The sequence below is a fragment of the Macrobrachium nipponense genome, chromosome 42 (genome assembly GCF_015104395.2).
Source record: "Macrobrachium nipponense isolate FS-2020 chromosome 42, ASM1510439v2, whole genome shotgun sequence".
Lineage (NCBI taxonomy): Eukaryota > Metazoa > Arthropoda > Malacostraca > Decapoda > Palaemonidae > Macrobrachium > Macrobrachium nipponense.
In genome coordinates this window covers 29,839,479-29,856,978 of record NC_061103.1, presented here as the reverse complement: position 1 = coordinate 29,856,978, position 17,500 = coordinate 29,839,479, and the positions used below count along the sequence as shown (strand labels likewise).

The 17,500-nt window shown below is 40.5% G+C and overlaps 2 protein-coding genes across 15 annotated transcripts in view; both read right to left on the bottom strand.

Annotated features, from left to right (window-relative positions):
- The window catches only part of LOC135213034 (lysine-specific demethylase 8-like), a 292,898-nt gene that overhangs the window by 120,288 nt on the left and 155,110 nt on the right, over positions 1-17,500 (bottom strand). Inside the window, exon 1 of one of the 6 annotated variants that reach the window (XM_064246852.1) lies at positions 7,161-7,472. The exons of 4 other annotated variants lie outside the window; for them this stretch is intronic. The gene's annotated coding sequence lies outside the window, so the exon portion shown is untranslated. Of the gene's footprint in view, positions 1-7,160; positions 7,473-17,500 lie in introns of those variants that run through there. One more of the 6 variants, XM_064246849.1, reaches the window with a different exon arrangement.
- LOC135213036 (ceramide synthase 6-like) overlaps positions 11,712-17,500 on the bottom strand; it is a 10,472-nt gene continuing 4,683 nt past the window's right edge. For 6 of the 9 annotated variants that reach the window (XM_064246854.1, XM_064246855.1, XM_064246856.1 and 3 more), the window contains exon 2: positions 11,712-14,437. In XM_064246854.1, the coding sequence (XP_064102924.1) occupies positions 13,344-14,437 (1,094 nt within the window). In that variant the 3' untranslated portion in view covers positions 11,712-13,343. Of the gene's footprint in view, positions 14,438-16,273; positions 16,296-16,608; positions 16,925-17,033; positions 17,357-17,500 lie in introns of those variants that run through there. The other 3 variants (XM_064246860.1, XM_064246857.1, XM_064246862.1) reach the window with 3 other exon arrangements.

Here is a 17,500-nt window from a genome sequence, read left to right as displayed (position 1 = left end):
AAATTCTTGGCAAAGCAAATATATTGAACAATTACAAGATATACTTTAGGTTTTCTACAATTAATCCATGGCAGTAACCAGACGTAAATCTCATCTTACAAAACATTAGAGGTAAATTGTGTTTTGTTTCCAGAACAGGCACTGATGCCTGAAAATTCTCTATTTTCTTGCAGATGATCCCAAATCTGAAGCATCAGCGAAAATGATGACCCCACTACTGAAAGATGGGTGACCTTGGGCCTCACAGAAGAGCCTGCTTATTAATAACCCAAAAATGGTGGCAACCACCACATGAAGTTTAAAAAACATGGCCAATTTGCAATGACTGCTGGGGCCGTTCATAGTATCTGACCTAACCTAATCGAATGCAACAGCCTTGGAATTCAAGCGGGCTTTACCTGTGACTGCCAGGATGAGAATGCTCTGTTTGTTTGTTTGTTTGTTTGTACGGTGTTTTTGTATTGCATAGAACTAGTGGTTATTCAGCAAGAGGACCAATGGCTTTACGTGACTTCCAAACTATGTCAAGCGTGCACTTCTATCACCAGAAATACACATTTCTCATACCCCAATGGAATGCCCGAGAATCGAACTCGCGGCCAAAGAGGTGGCATGCCAACACCATACCGACCACGTCACAGAGGCGCTTCTTTGTTTGGAGAAGTGTATATTTCTTTATCCTGTACCTTTTAAAATTTCTTGCTCCTTTAATAACTTAAAAAAAGCTTGATTGTCTACCCAGCTTATGTACGATGCTATAATTAGGGTTAGCGGCTTCTTTACTGAGAATTTATTTCTTCTTTTTTACTGTATCGATGACCTTCGCTGCTATGACGCCAGTATAATACTCTCAAACTCATTTTATTAATGACCCAAACTGAGGTCACCTACACATTCTAGCATTCACTACTAAGAGACTCTTGAACAATGTTGCCATTGTTGACATACTCTTTCTTTCGAGTTTGCCCTTATTTCATGCACTTCACGCAGGCTTTTCCGACAGTGTACATTCCAGTGTCTTTAAAACTTGCACTTACACACTTATCAGCCTTTTTACCCTTGACAAATTTTACACCGCACCTGTATCTTCATTCTCCATCCTTCCCACTCCACTTGCTACTGTGGGTCACTGGGGAGTAGGATTTCGAGAGTTGAAATTCAACATCTTTCAAGCACAATCCACTTTCACCTCACTCTCCTTAAGACCTACCACTATGCTACCTTCATCTCCACCAACATTCCTACTCTCATTGCTTAATTCATAGTTCATCTGTACAAAAAAGTAATTTTGTCAAAAAAACTTTTTTTCCAATATACAAACCTAGGTTGTCTAACAAAAGGATATCTACGGGAACGCGCCGACACTACCGCATACAAAGAGCTCAGTCTAGAATAGATGTCGGTGGGTCTGGGGTAACTGCGTTGGGTGAGCCCGGGTCAGCTTGGGTAGATCGTGGTGATGCCATTCTTTGAGCCCTTAAGTATAGTCTAAAAGGTTACTCGCTTCAAAGGGGGACCAGAACTCAATGAGGGGTGGATGAGGAGGGCCATTAACTTGTTAGACAACCTAGGTTTGTATATAGGAAAAAATAATTTTTCAACAAAATTACTTTTGTTCCGACTAAGTACAAACCGTCGGTTGTCTAACAAAAGGAGACTCGAACTGAGGATGGAAAGGTGAGTGGAAAGAAGGCACCACTTTGAAGAGCAGCCAATAACTTAACGCGACCTGATGTTAACCCAGACCCACTTATCCTCATGACACTTTATAAGGTAAGGATCCAATAGGGGAGAACCCAAGGAGCTCTGGCTGTTGTCCTAACCTATGGTACTAATACTCACTCTGAGAGTTGTTCCTGAAGGATTCTTAGCCATCATTCTACTCTCTAGGTAAGTCAGTAGTGGTAAAGTCGTGTCATAAACAGGATAGTAATACGTAGGATACTACCAGAAACTCACTCATACTCATACCCCTTACATTCGGCCAGACTTAGGCGGGAATTGCGGGGTGTGTGTGTGTGTGTATTTCCAAATTGAAGTACGCAGTGCGGGTGAACGATGTGACTAGAGGATCTCTTGGGCTGCGACAATGGGGCCCAGAGAGAACAACTCCAGGGATTTGAATGTCACCTCCTGTAGATAGAAGGAGGTGAAGGTGGTTTGTCTTTTCCAGGTGCCTGCTCTCAATACTTGACTCACTGAGAGGTTCTTCCTGAAGAGCATAGAGGAGCCTATGCCTTTAACTTCATGAGCCTTCACTTTCGGTGTTGGTTCTTGCTTGTTCTTGTAGGCCCTTCTTATGACTTGTCTGATCCAGAAGGAGACAGTATTCTTAGCCAACTCCTTCGGATGCTTGCCAGTGGCAACGAACAGCCTCTTGATAGCTGGTCTGAACTGTCTAGTTCTCTTGAGGTGGGCTTTCATGGCTCTGACTGGGCATAGAATCAGTTCCTCTTTGTCAAAGTCGGTTAAATCTCCCAAGGAAGGAATGGTAAAAGAGGAAAACAGATCTTCTGGCTTGAAGGGGTCTTGAGTCTTTGCTACAAAGCCAGGGACAAAAGAGAACCCCATCTCCCTCCAACGCCTGGTGTGTGACACTTCATAGGAGAGGGCGTGTAGTTCGCTGACCCTCTTCGAAGATGCCAGGGCTAAGAGGAAAAGGGTCTTCAAGGTGAGGTTCTTCAAGGAAGCTGAACGTAAGGGCTCATAGGGAGGACCTCTCAAGGACTCCAGGACTAAGGCCACATCCCAGTGGGGAGTCCTTAGCGCTCTCGGGGGACAGGTCTTCCTAAAGTGTTTGAAGAGCAACGAAATTTCTGGAGATGCAGCGAGGTCCGTGCCTTTTAACGAGAATACGTACCTGATTCAAAGCCGCTCTGTAACCCTCCACTGCCGATATGGATAGTTGTTTATCCTCTCTGAGGTGGTGGAAAAAACTTGCTAACTGAGGAATGGTGGCCTTGTCTGGGGCGATGCCTTTATCCTGACACCAATCCCGAAAAAGTCGCCACTTCCCCTGGTATAATTTGCCTGAGGATGATTTCACTGGGTTGGCTATGTCCTCTGCTATTTGTCTAGAAAAGCCTCTACCGAGGAGGATTTTGACGACAGTCTGAACCCGTGTAAGCGGAGGGCTGACGGATTTGGGTGTAGGAGTCTGTTGTTTGGATGGGCGAGAAGATCCACTCTGTCTGGTAAGCTTACGGGGTCCTCCAACTGGAGATCTAGCACTTCTGGGAACCAGGGGGCTTCCGGTCACCAAGGAGCTACTAGGGTTGCTCGGAGGTTCTTCGAATAGTGAATTTTCTGAAGGACCTTCTGGAGGAGGGGAATGGAGGGAAGGCATAAGCGTCCAGATTCTTCCAATCCTGAAGGAGGGCCTCCTCCCCCGCTGCCTGAGGGTCTGCGAGTGGGGAGAAGAACACTGGCAGCTTCTTCTTGTTCCTTGCCGTGGCAAAGAGGTCTATTGACGGAGAGCCCCACCTTTTTATCAGGTAATCTGCTACTTCTTGATGGAGGGACCATTCTGTGTTGATTATCTGGCCCCTCCTGCTCAGATGGTCTGCCCAAACATTCTTCTTGCCCGGAATGTATCTTGCTTTGAGGGTGATGTCCATTTCCTCGGCTAACTCCTGGATTTGTACTGCCAGGCGACAGAGATCCAGTGAGATTGTGGCCCCCTGTTTGTTGAGATACGCCACTACAGTGGAGTTGTCCGACCTCAGGCCCACTGTTCTTCCTTGGAGTTGAGATAGGAAGTGCTGAAGGGCGAGGAAGACTGCCTTCAATTCCAAGACATTGATGTGAGCTGCTAAGTAATAATTAAGTTTGAATAAAAGGATAGGAAAAGGGCACTGAGGATGCACTCAAGCACAGGATGTTAAAGATATTTCACGATATAAAGTGACTACAGTTGGCGGTCATGCGTTGTTTATCTCAAGTCCAGTCACGGCAGAAGTAGTAGGAGATGTTGACTCGACGGCTACCGCGAAAAGAATGGCATCACCGTGACCTAACCAAGGTGACCCAGGCTCACCCAACGCAGTTACCCCAGACCCAACGACATCTATTCTAGACTGAGCTCTTTGTATGCGGTAGTGTCGGCGCGTTCCCGCGGATATCCTTTTGTTAGACAACCGACGGTTTGTACTTAGTCAAAACAAATGTACTAAATAAATATGTAGGTTACGATTACAATCAACTCTTCTAACATCCATCTCAACATCAGTTACCAGGACAATGGATTACGAGTAAACCCTCCTTACAAAACATAGCTAACATTTACTGAAATCGCTATCCTTAATCATTTTTGTCTATTTTTCCAGCACCACTTTCCTTATACTCACAAGCAAATTTTGTGTTTATTGTATCATTACATCTGGCATACACAAAACAGCTGATGTTTCCTGTATAAGATCATTATCATTAACTGAAACTAAAAACGAGTTGATTCTTCTATAATACCAAGGCTTTGAATATACCAAAGGAGCAAAGAATATCATGACAATTACTGGTCAAAAAGATATCAAATCAAGGTCCCGGACTTTTAAAATCATTCTGGACAAGTCTTAGGTGTTAGCAACTGACCTTCTCATAAAAGGTTCTTGAAACAAGTGGATAAGCATCCAGAAACACCTGACAAACCAATGTGAGTGAATTCTCAAATGCAAAATACTACTATTTCTTACGAAGATCGACTTTCATCTCTGGATATTCGGCTGTCCTCGTCCCCTCTCTTTCCTTTCCCTGCCAGTGTCAGTGAAATCCGAGTCTTATTTTTCTTTCCATTCTAGCTTAAAAAGAATCTTAACTGAGTACTAGCAGATGCACCCTTTCACTCGCATTTGATAGATTCTTATTAATAGTTCTGATGTAATTAATACTGAAGTTGTGTACCAGGTGTAATATAGTAGATTCACATCAGGCGTGCATTGCTGTCTAGGCCAGTCCCTTACGACACTCCTGATTGGCTGTTGATAAGCCAATCACAGGGCTGGAAACTCTCAAGTCTCTCGAGAGAGTTCACACAGGATGAGACGGAACATACATCCAGCCTGTGTGAACTCTCTCGAGAGACTGAGAGTTTCCAGCCCTGTGATTGTCTTATGAACAGCCAATCAGGAGCGTCGTAAGGGACTGACCTAGACATCAGATGCATGGTTAATGTGAATCTGCTATAGTATTTACTGCGATCTTCATTCTTGATGACGTCTTCACGACTCCAGGATCCTTTGAAGCAGTCTTCAGTTCCTGGAGAAACGTCCATAGGATTATATTGTCTTCTTAAATTCTAAAAGACTCCAGGATCCTGTGAAGCTGTCTTCAGCTCCTAATTGGATTCCTGTCGGATCTGCTTCCTTTCAAGAACATGGGCTTCCCCCAAAAAGAACTTTGAAGCCTTTCATCTCCAGGAAGGACCAGAAGTCTTTTGAATTCATCTCCATGCACAATACTGAAGAACGAGTTTTATTGAGAAGAAATTGGAGATAAAGGCTTCCAAGAGTCTGGAGACTGTCTTGAAGCCTTTGGAATTCCCAGAAGCCTTTGGAATTCCCAGATGCCTCCAGAATTCCCAAAAGCCTCTGGAATTCCCAAAAACCTTTAGAATTCACAATAGCCTCTAGAATTCCCAGAAGCCTTTGGAAACTCCAGAAGCCTCCAGAATTCCCAGAAGCCTCTGGAATTCCCATTAGCCTTTAAAATTTCCAAAAGCCTTCAGAATTCCCAGAAGCACCACGAAGTCCCAGAAGCCTCCAGAATTCCCAGAATCCTCCAGAATTCCCAGAATCCTTCAGAATTCCCAGAATCCTTCAGAATTCCCAGAATCCTTCAGAATTCCCAGAATCCTTCAGAATTCCCAGAATCCTTCAGAATTCCCAGAAGCCTCCAGAATTCTCAGAATCCTTCAGAATTCCCAGAAGCCTCCAGAATTCCCAGAAGCCTCCAGAATTCCCAAAATCCTCTGGAATTCCCAGGAGCCTTCAGAAACCCCAGAAGCCTCTGGAATTCCCAGGAGCCTCTGGAAACGCTATTTCTTGCACTTGCAAGTTTCATCACCAGTAGCGCCTGCTGTTGTTCCAAAATTTTGTCTCGAATTTCTAGAACTACCTGCAGAGTCCATTCGAAACGAAGCTAACAAAGCTCAGCCAAAAATCTGCGACCTTAGTTACAGTATACTTAGCACTTAATGGGAGTTAGGTTTTCGTGTCTCTGGAGAAATCCAGAATCTATCATTGGAATCATTCCACCCAGAATTGTTCCACCTGGAGAAAGACCCATTGGATTAAAGCATATTCTTGAACACGCCTTCACGACTCCAGGATCCTTTGAAGCAGTCTAAGCCCCTGAAGCATTCCTGGAGAAACGCCAATTGGATTATGCCGTCTTAAATTCATGGAGGCTCCAGGATCCTGTGAAGCCGTCTCCAGCTCCTGAACGGATTCCTGTCAGGTCCGCTTCTTTTCAAGAACGTGGGCTTCCGCAACAGAAATCTCCGAAACGTTTTGTCTCTAGGAAGGACCAGAAGTCTTTTGAATTCATCTCCAAGAACGTGGGCTTCCCCCATTCTTGCACAATACTAAAGAACAGGGTTTTATGGAGAAAAAAATCGGAGAAGAAAGGCTTCGAAGAGCTTTGAGACTGTCTTGAAGCCTTCGGAAGCTCAAAAAGCCTCCGAAATTCCCAGAAGACTTCAAGACGACCCCGATGTAAATGGCATGAGGTTATGTAAGTTGATGGCGCTGTACAGGCAATACTCGCCAGTAAACAACATGAAATTAAGAAAAGTCGTCATCTTCCCAAGGATAAAATCCTTTCTTGGGAAGTGTCTGCCAAATCACTGAAAGATAACGAAAGCAATGGTAGTAGTTAGCCAACAGACAAAGCCGCAGCCTTTTCTTGATCTGGTTTCCTTGCAATTCCAGTCCAACACCGCAGCACTTATCATGTGTTAAATGGTACAAGATATGATATTTTGTGGGTCAATAATCATGCTTCAAATTTTAAAAAATCAAATGTTGTGTAACATGTCTTCAATAAATACCCTGGAACATGACATTTTTTGGAGAAAATAGTTGCTCACCTATAGTGCCCTTACATATATCAAAATATGAATAACCAAATAAACACGTTCGCTAAAAAAAAATATTAGGTTTACTTACGTAATGAGAACGTCAAGCGTTTTCAGTATCTTTCGGGTAGGTGCTTATCGTGACTTTTCTGGGTTTGAAAGCCCGATCTCCTGGGGGAAAATCGAAGGTTCCTTTCCAAGAATGCGTCCAATCTTTTCTTTCCAGTTGCAGAAGACGCGGGAATTTAAAACAGTGGTGACCTACTTTCTCAGTACGTGTACATTTCCAAAACAAATTCCAGAGGATTGACAACATTCGTGATCGTAAGAATGCAGCATTTAAAATTTCTGGTAAAATCATTCGAAAAACTTGTTGTTCAACCAGCTTCTTAATTATGTACAATTCAGTTTCCTGCAAACAAAAACGGCCGAGACCTTTAGAAACTTTACTGGAAAGAAAACTCACTTTGCAATGCGCACGGCGCGAACTCAAAGACAGACGTAACTAGGGCCACTTTCAAAACACATCTTTTCAGGTATATATGATTCTATTCATAATTTCAACATTTAATTATAACAACCACCTTCACAGTTGTATATTGTCAGATATAGTGATCTTTAATCTTTCAGAAAATGCACAGATTATGGTATGCATGGCTTCTACATACCGAAATAGAAGCAAGTTTATTCCAAAATGTATGCAGTTTTGATGGAGCAAATCAATGATGACTTTTCACAGAAGAATGATAAGAATATACAAAATAGAGAGAAGTAACCAATTGTTCATTCGATTATACACTATACATAGCATAATTTTATTTATTTATTAAAATTTCTCATTACAGTCAGCATACTTTATAACGTATACTGAGATTATAAACAATGTCCAGTTTTTTTTATAAATTTGTAATTCTTTTTTTATTGTGCCAAAATATACAAATACATGAAAATTAAACCTATGCATTATCTGAAATTTTAATGTATATACCTTTACCAAAGAATAGCTATGGGAGTTTTCCTGTGATGTCCAAATTTCAATGATTTGCATCCTAGTTTTGACAGTGGCCTACTGGGCATCATCTTGTGACCTGCCTATGCCCGGTTTGGTCTCCTCCCCCAAAAACAATACATAGTGTCCTTGGAATCGTGACAACTTAACACTAGTAATACAGAAGTTCATCGACCCTGAGAAGCTCAATGTATGAACCTGAAATTTGCCTGAAGGTAAGAAAAGGTTTAATGAACAGATGGTGTTGAGAATAAATAGGACTCCAGTTTTGTTGATAAAATTATTGCAAACTCCGTCCGCTTACTCCTTGCAATGCTTTGATTCTTTCAAGATTCAATATTCAATATGATCTTATGTTCCGTCTTAAATTCGATTCCTCTGAACGATCCACGAGTCTGGTATTACTGCCACTCACTCAGCTTCCTTTGACGACCTTTTAAGCACTGATAACCAACAACTGCATTATGAAACAGGAAGGGGCCTCGGGAATATGTGTTTCTGGTGATATCATCCGAGAAACTCCATTCAGCTCTGAATATTCAACTACGTGGATGATAAAGGCGGCTGTTGGGAAACATGAGTCAGTTGATTACAAAAGAGAGCTTAACTGAGTCACGGAGCTCTTGGTTTTATTTGAATCAAACAAGACCAAAAAAACTTGATATATCACCTAGTATATCATAAATCCCTTGTGGATTAGATTATAGCCAGGAATGTCGGGAATTCTTGTATTAAAAACAATGTATGTCATTGTCTTACGAGTGAACTTTTTCCCGAAACATCAGATATGTGACATCTTAAGTGGCCTTTTAGAGGAAGACAACCGTCATGAAAATAACAATAGCACTTACTGCAAATTAAAGTATAATAATAACTTACCACATACCATCTTATCACTCGACGACCAAAGTATATATGCGTGTTTAGTGTAAGTAGTAGTGTTTGTGTGTCTGGAGATGCGTGTGTGTTTATTCACTCACTAAGACTTTCGATGTTTGATACATCAATTGGTGAGGGAGGAAGTACAGCGGTATATGTGAAGTTGGGAAATTGCAACATGTCATCACTTTTTCAGAAACGGATCGATTCTGGATGAAGGCGCCGTACTTAAAAGCACCCGTCCATGTGCATCTAATATGTAATGAGCACAACGCCATGGGTGGTCGATCTCCCGCCTCAATATTGGCAACCACTGGATGAAGAAGAGTTAATGCAGAACTCCAGCTTTTCCCAGCAAAGCATAAGCGAGAGAGAGAGAGAGAGAGAGAGAGAGAGAGAGAGAGAGAGAGAGAGAGAAAGGTCACTTAAGCTAATATGTACCTACATATACATCAATGGTATGTCTCCTAGAAAATGAACACAAGCCTCAAACGTAATAGACACAGCCATGAATTGTAATACACAATGAAATGAAAAATTAAGAATGAAAACAACCGAAATGGCGATTAGCATTATCAACTGAGTTAAGCAGACCAGTGAATCCAAAAGCTTACATCTCTAGGAGGGGGGGGGGGGGGTGTGATTCATATGCAGTTTCTCAAAACAAAAACCGAGCCAGGTCAACTCAGGAGCAGGATAAATTTAACAAAGAGATTCAAATATTCCTTATTTTATTAACATAAACATTGAACTGTTGTAAAAACAACACAGAATTGCATAGCTATTCAAAGATCTAGTTGCTAACAGGCAAAACTGGCTTCAAATACTGTTATGACAAATTGCGCAGAACTGGTGCGACTAGATTATGGTGAAAATGAAAAGACGAATAAAATATCTTCATATATTAGCCATCGAAATAAATTAAAGATAATATTGTTCTAACACTATCGTTCAAAATTATCTTCAATACCAATAAAAACAGCAAACGTAGAAAAAAAATATTTGTGTACTTTGTGTGACATGATATACTGACCATTCTATTAATATTCTTAACACAAAAATCTAAATTAAACAAGAAAAAATCAAGTAAACAAGCTCATATGTTATTCAGTGACAAAAGCTTAACAATCATAAACAGAAAGACAGAGGGAAACAATTGCAACCTCTTATCCTTGCAGCACCTCATTCGACAAAAGTAAATTAACATCTCACTCTTATACTCAACTACAACTGTATTGTAGTAGTTTACTCATAATAACTTTAAATAAAATATGCACATGACCTCTAGTTTGATGTAACACACACACACACACACATATATATATATATATATATATATATATCTATATATATATATATATATATATATATACAATATATATATATATATATATATATATATATATATATATATATATATATATATGTGTGTGTGTATATATATATTATATATATATATATATATATATTTTGTAATATATTTATAATAATCATCGATATGTATATAAACCAAACTAATTCCATTAATTCTGCCCTATTTCATTCATTATTTTGTACTAGAAGCACGCGACGCTTCAATGAGAAAAGTTAGAAGAATGAGGAGGAATAATGGATTATTTCTATTAATCGTTAGGTTACAAGGTTCTGCCATAAAAAATTAAGTTATCCTCAAACACAACAACAGGAAAATGAGCCCCTTCCCATTCTTCTTTTCTTTCTCTTTTTTTTTTTTTTAACAAAACACTGAAACCCTTTTCAATGCTAATGCAAAGCCTTAATGTAAAACTGAAACTTTTTTTCCAATCCGCTTTCTGGGGAGTGAAAACTATTCAATTCCTCCTCCGTACCGAAGTGAGGATAAAATCACCTCTGGCACCAGAAGCTCCCGGCGGCATAAAATGACCCTATGCCATCAGATGTAGCATCAAGAATGTGGATTTTAACTATAAAAAAAATCAGGACTAATTTACCAAGACTTTGTTTAAACACTGAGAATACCAAATAAAAGCAAGGATATGTAGCAAAAAGAGCAGGATCCTTTTGTGCAGAGCAAAAGTGATCTGAATCACTCAGGGGGTGTGTCTTTGAAGCCAACGTCTCGCTAAACATCCGAGAGAACATGAGGTAACGTACACTTATCTTGACAACTAGACCCCAATGACGAGTCTACTTGGAACCAAGAATTAAAAATCTAACAAACGTGACTCAAAATATGCCGAATTTTTCGGCAGATGGGTTCTAGACACCCAGCAAAGCCGACTTGGTGAAACTATAGTTATCACTTTTCTCACTCAACAACGAGAGAGAAAGTGTCTTTGGTTTTTAGGCTTGCTGTGATAAACTACAGAAGGTAATCACTCTTCAGAATCGGTTTTTACAGGAAGGTCTGTCTGTCTCCCCAACTGGGCAAAGTACTCTAATGACATCAAATTTTGCAGACGTACTAAGTAACAATTCTCATATCATCAGGCTATAAAAGTCTCGCAGACCAACGCCATTGCGGACTCATTTTACTCTGGTTCACTTCAAAAGCAAGAATTTCATCAATTATCAATTACCAATATACATATTAGCCTGTCACCAATTAACCAAATAACAGTAGTTATTAATCACACATGGATATACTATATAGTGACGCTACAAGCTTTCATCAATCTCCCTGTTAAGATGATACCAATCACCATTTTATGAATCAAGAGATGAAAATGACTTTAATCACTAACATGTGAACTTAACATCAAAAGACTCTTTCTCTCACTCGCTAACAAGGCCAATATGAACATTCTGTAAGCCAACTTTGTCATGCAAAGAGAAATTTTTTTTGGTAAGCCATAAAAAGAGTCTAAGGAACTTCCAAGTTCTCGAGTCATAATTGCGGTCTGAGTATACTACAATCCCTATCTTTTGTAGATATGTACACAAAATTCTGCAGTTATCACACATATAATTTACACTTAAGACTCCAAACCAAACTACTGTATTCACCACTATAACTCTATAACAACAACAACTTAAGGCCAGCATATATGATAATTGTCAGCACACTACTCACTCCACAGCAGATAATCAACCCCATACAAAAAATAAAGATATAAGGAAAGAAAGACTGTGTGACCTACCATAAACTGAGGCAAGCCATAAATCATCACAGCACAAGAGCTCAGTTTGCCTTAACACCAAACTTGCATCTTCAAGATCACTCACATAAATCATTACGTTTCAGAATACCATCACTCAACAAGTACAGACAGACCAAACCTTAGCCAAATGTAGCACTCACCTCAAAAAGTGAACTTATCCTACCAAACACAGTACTAAAAAGGACATTGTGCAATTTACCCTCTTTACCCTTAACAAGAGTACAATTCTAAATTTTTTCAATTGGACAAGTATCCGCTACAGCTTACCGAATAAAAATTTTTACATTTATTATCACTGATGACGAAAGAGAATGGCAAATGATTATCAATTGGAAACAAAAGACTTATTTTCTTTAGTGTACCAGCTTTCTTACATAACTCTTGTCAATAAGTGTTGAACATCGTACAGTGTTTATCAATATATCACCTTCAATACATTTGCTAACATTACAAACATTATTAACTAGGAATAACATGATAGAGTTGAATCTCCCATTCCTTCCTGAGAAAAGCACTGACTTGAAAAAACATTTTTCCTGGTACATTAACATAACTTGCCAAAAGGGCCTGATTTGTCAAGACCGTTTCTTTAAATGAATATGATCTTGGTCAATTTCCATGAGCTTACAAACTCTCTATGTGCAAATCAGGGTCAATATAATTACACTACTAAACTCAGTGGACTACTACAATTAGCATTTACTACACCAAGCATATAAAACTGAATTAACTTTGATCCCCAAGAGTGTACAAGCAAAAATCATCTTTGACTCAGGTTACAATCACTATCACTTAATCACTTTGTTGCAAATTGATTGCAAATTGAGTACTGGCCACCAAGGAACGTTTTAACATTCATAACAACTGAAAAAAACTAATAGTAACTGAACTCCATTCCAACAATTTACAGCTCAGGTCAAATACTACAAATTACAAAATAAAGACGTTTCATACATGAATAAAGGATTGTTTTCAAATAGGACTTGTCTTCATGATTATCATAAAGGATTTCACAGCCTCCTATTGCTTACATTAAACATTCAATGCAAAATCACAGCTGCAGCACTGTGCAATCTGTATCACTGACAAAAATAAAAGCAGCTATAAGCACACTGGAATGTGAGCATTGGAATTCCTAGTTTGAGTTGTAAATTGAATCCACAAACAATATGACTGCAAAAAGAGAAAGCAAAAGATCCCTGATTATCATTCAGTCTTGACAGAGTATTGAATGGTTTAGGACCACTTAGGATTCCTTTTTGAGCTCAACACTGTCATCGTCCTCTGCTGAATAATCAGATGACGATCTTATGTCTTGAACTTCCTGGTTTCTAAGCTTCCTTATCACAATCCTTAAAATAAAGTATGTCCAAATGCAATGGATCACTAACAATGCTATGAGCATACCATTGAAAATATAATAAACAGGATACATCCAATTCAAAATTAAATGAGCTTCAAACAATGTGCTTCTCATGATCCAAAAAGGGTATAAACCTGTACGTGTGGCCAACCACAACAATAGGAACACACCAAAGAACTTATCCATGAGATCTTGACGTTTGTACAAAGAGAAAATCTTAGCAATGAGCATGGGAATGTCAGTGCACTCATGGACCAGCAGCACCAGGGTACCCGCGCGGATGAAGTTGCACGTCCACGAGAAGGTAATCAGCATAATAGTCAGGACATGATGGAGAAACATCTGGGCCGAATCTTTGCGATGATGCTGGATGAAATGGGTTAATGTCATGCACCAGTAGAATCCCAGCGCCACCATGTAATACCACCACACGTCAACCTCGACGCTCTGCTCCGGGAATCTGTACCAGCAATGACGAATGTCCCAGAGCCATGGTTTATCCCATAAAACAACGACACCAAATATTGTATAGAGAGAATAGTAAACTACTTGCCATATGCAGTCAAGGAATTTCCCCACATCAGTCGTGCGAGTGGACGCAGCTTTCTGCCGAAGCCAGCGTTCCACCTGTCGTTCAGTTAGACCTTCTTTCTTGGCCCCTTCTAGAATAATTTCAACAGGTGCACGAGTTCGATATTTCCCAAAAATCTTTTCCAAGGTGGCATTTGGCAAAGGTGGCCGCGCACAGATGCTGGTGATACCAGTGCGCAGGGCAAAGGGTATAAACACGTATGGAGTGAGGATGAAGTAGCGCAGGATGATGAAGGCAGCCGCTATAGCGAAAGGGTAAGTCCATATGTCCAGGAAGCGCGGGTATTCGAAGTCCTTCGCTTGGTTAAGAGATTCCCACGTGTAGCCCGGAGGAAGCCAGACTTCGGTGTCCCAGAACCACGAGGTCATGCTTTCTTCCGCCATCCCTACCGAAGAGGATCAACTCAGGTTATCAAAATGCTAACACCATCAACCATCATCTTAGGGACGAATTCTGGACAGGAGGTTGGGTCTCAAGCCTGCTTCTTCAAACTAGAAATGGTTCATGCAAAGTATTCCATGGATCTCTTGGTGCAATTCCAAGGTATATTACGAAGACACAAGCAGGATAAAAAGACTGTCCGCCTTCCAACAATTTGCCCCCAATTTGCATTATCTGGTGTAACTAAAAACTATATATCTCCAATCAACACATTTAGTTTTCAATTATATATGTACTTCACATCATTAAGAAATCCTATGCCACCCGATTTTAGGCCGTTCTCTACGTACAAGGACTGCCCCAACCTTAACCATATGGTCGTCAAAAATTCATAATAAAAAATAAGGAGCTTGAATATTTTACCATCATTTATCAACTAGGTACAGTGAGGACTATTCATCCATGCAAAAAGGAACACCCTTTACCCACAGTATTCTACTCAGTAATGTATCTCACAACAACCACCTCAAACGACCGTCACACTAAAACTACAAAACAAGAAGAAACTGTTATGATCACATCTGCCAGCCACTCAAATAGCAATGTTTAAACATTAAGATTCAAGTTATGCAAGTTCCTTTGGGGAACTGTGTTCTTTCCCATGACATTCCACATCTCTTGAGTAAACCGTCCCACTGACACGATATTTATCCCATAGTAGTAACGGCATAAAAATGCGAAGTGTAATCACATCGATATCAGGACAGATACAAAACCTCAAGTCATTCCAGACGGAGAAAGAGACAGCGAGAGAGAAAGAGAGAGGGAAAGAGTCTACAAAACTCGCAACAATCCATCAATTATTCCCAGAGAGAGAGAGAGAGAGAGAGAGAGAGAGAGAGAGAGAGAGAGAGTTCCAAGGATAAGGATGTCTCAAAGACTTGTTAGTCCATCCGAGGAGACATCGTGTACTCACTGATCTGTAGGAGGAGGTTTCATTGTTCATTCAGTGTCCTAATGATTTGCTCTAGCTTTCTTTTGAACTCTTCCAGCTCTTCCATCAATTAATCAGAGAAGAGAGAGAGAGAGAGAGAGAGAGAGAGAGAGAGAGAGCCGAGAGAAGAGAGGGCTCTTCCATCAATTACTCAGAGAGCGAGAGAGAGAGAGAGAGAGAGAGAGAGAGAGAGAGAAATCACCCTTACCCATCAATTATAGAGAGAGAGAGAGAGAGAGAGAGAGAGAGAGAGAGAGAGAGCAATCACCATGACCCATCAATTAATCAGAGAGAGAGAGATAGTCAATAGAACCACTCCAACACTCCATCAAACAATGAGAGATCTATTCAAAAAGAAAGTCCAGCCAATAGTTTCCATACACGAGAGAGCAGAGCCAGAACAGCCATTCGAACAGGACTACGAGAAGAGAGAGAGAGAGAGAGAGAGAGAGACGAGAGAGAGAGAGAGAGAGAGAGAGAACGCATCGCCATCAAGATAGTAGCATTGTTTGCTACGGTTATCTCTCGTGAACTCCCCCTACTCACTCGCCACTTCGCTATCTGGGTTTATCAAGTCTCCTATCTACCGTTTATTGGTACACATGAATCACTATCATCTGCCAGTGGTCAACACAAATATCGTGCGCTGCATAACATATCTCGAATACACATCATCCTCTATGAGTCTGTCCTCGAACACTTCATGAGATTACGCCACGTATTCTCACTCATATATATATATATATATATATATATATATATATATATATATATATATATATATATATATTATATATAATATATATACTACAAACTTTGTACGTTTGAAAGTAGCGGGGAACCAACCTGCGTGGTGCACGGAACTACAACACAAATTCCAGGAGTATACGGAGCTCACGAATGATAAGCTCTTACTAGTCTGACTGCGATAGCACTCTCTTTAGGTAAAGGAACGGCTGAGTTCAAACAAAACGTCCTTCATTTCATTGACTGTGCACATAACACAGAAATCCTCTTTCAACAAATATCAAGGGAAGAAAACTAAGCATTCGATATGTGATAGCAACGTAAGCGGATACTAAAGCTTTTAAACAAAGTCTGGTTCTTCACCCACAAGACCAAGAGCGATTGACCTTTGGAACTGAAAAATAACAACAACAACAAAAGAAATGGATACATACGATCGGGAGAAATTCTCTCAACACTCCAAAACTGAATGACTTCCTCAGCTGAACACAGTCCCTAAGTAATCAATCACCTCCGTCCCGGGACAAGACGAGTGTTGTACTGGAGGAGGGGCGTCGCATGATGACTTCCTAATGTTGAGGACGTCTGCCCACCAAATCGCATATCTGAGAAATCGTCAGTTTAATGGGTCGCCTTCGAATTGGCCCAAATTCACATATCAAAACTGATTCGTAACGGTCTAGTATAAAACTTTTGTTACCTTAGGCCTAGTGCTTGCATCATGAATAAGAGGGGGAACGATGGGTGGAAAGCAGGCGAGCGTCTCTTTTGTAGTCTGATAAAGTTCTCTCTCATCTTTTGGATGGGAATAGACAATAACCCTCATAAATAACGATAATAAGGGAAAGGGTGAACGTACCATACTTAGAAAATCAATCAGAGCTCGGGTTGCCAGAACCTTCCACGCAACGCATTCAGCTAAAAGTCGACTGAAAGGTGCTGCTGCTGCTGAGGCGTCTTTGAATTAAACATAAAACGCGTGCGTCTACACATTCATTGCATACCTCGAAGCACTGAGACTCTGCTGCCTTTGGTTTAGGTTCACGTTAATCTTTCACAAGTTACTTCACTCGACTAGGAATAATCAATATCTGAGCACGACTACACTGATATAAGAATTCATAGGAATAAATGGAAGTTGCGAGATGGAACAAAATATTTACTCCCCGACAAAGTCTTGCTGTGATCCCGACAAAATACGCAGCGGGATGAAGTGGTGTACCGAGATTCCATATGACGGCAGAGAGAGAGAGAGAGAGAGAGAGAGAGGAGAGAGAGAGAGAGAGGGGGGGGGGGGTTCTCCTTGGATGAGTGGACGAGTATTTA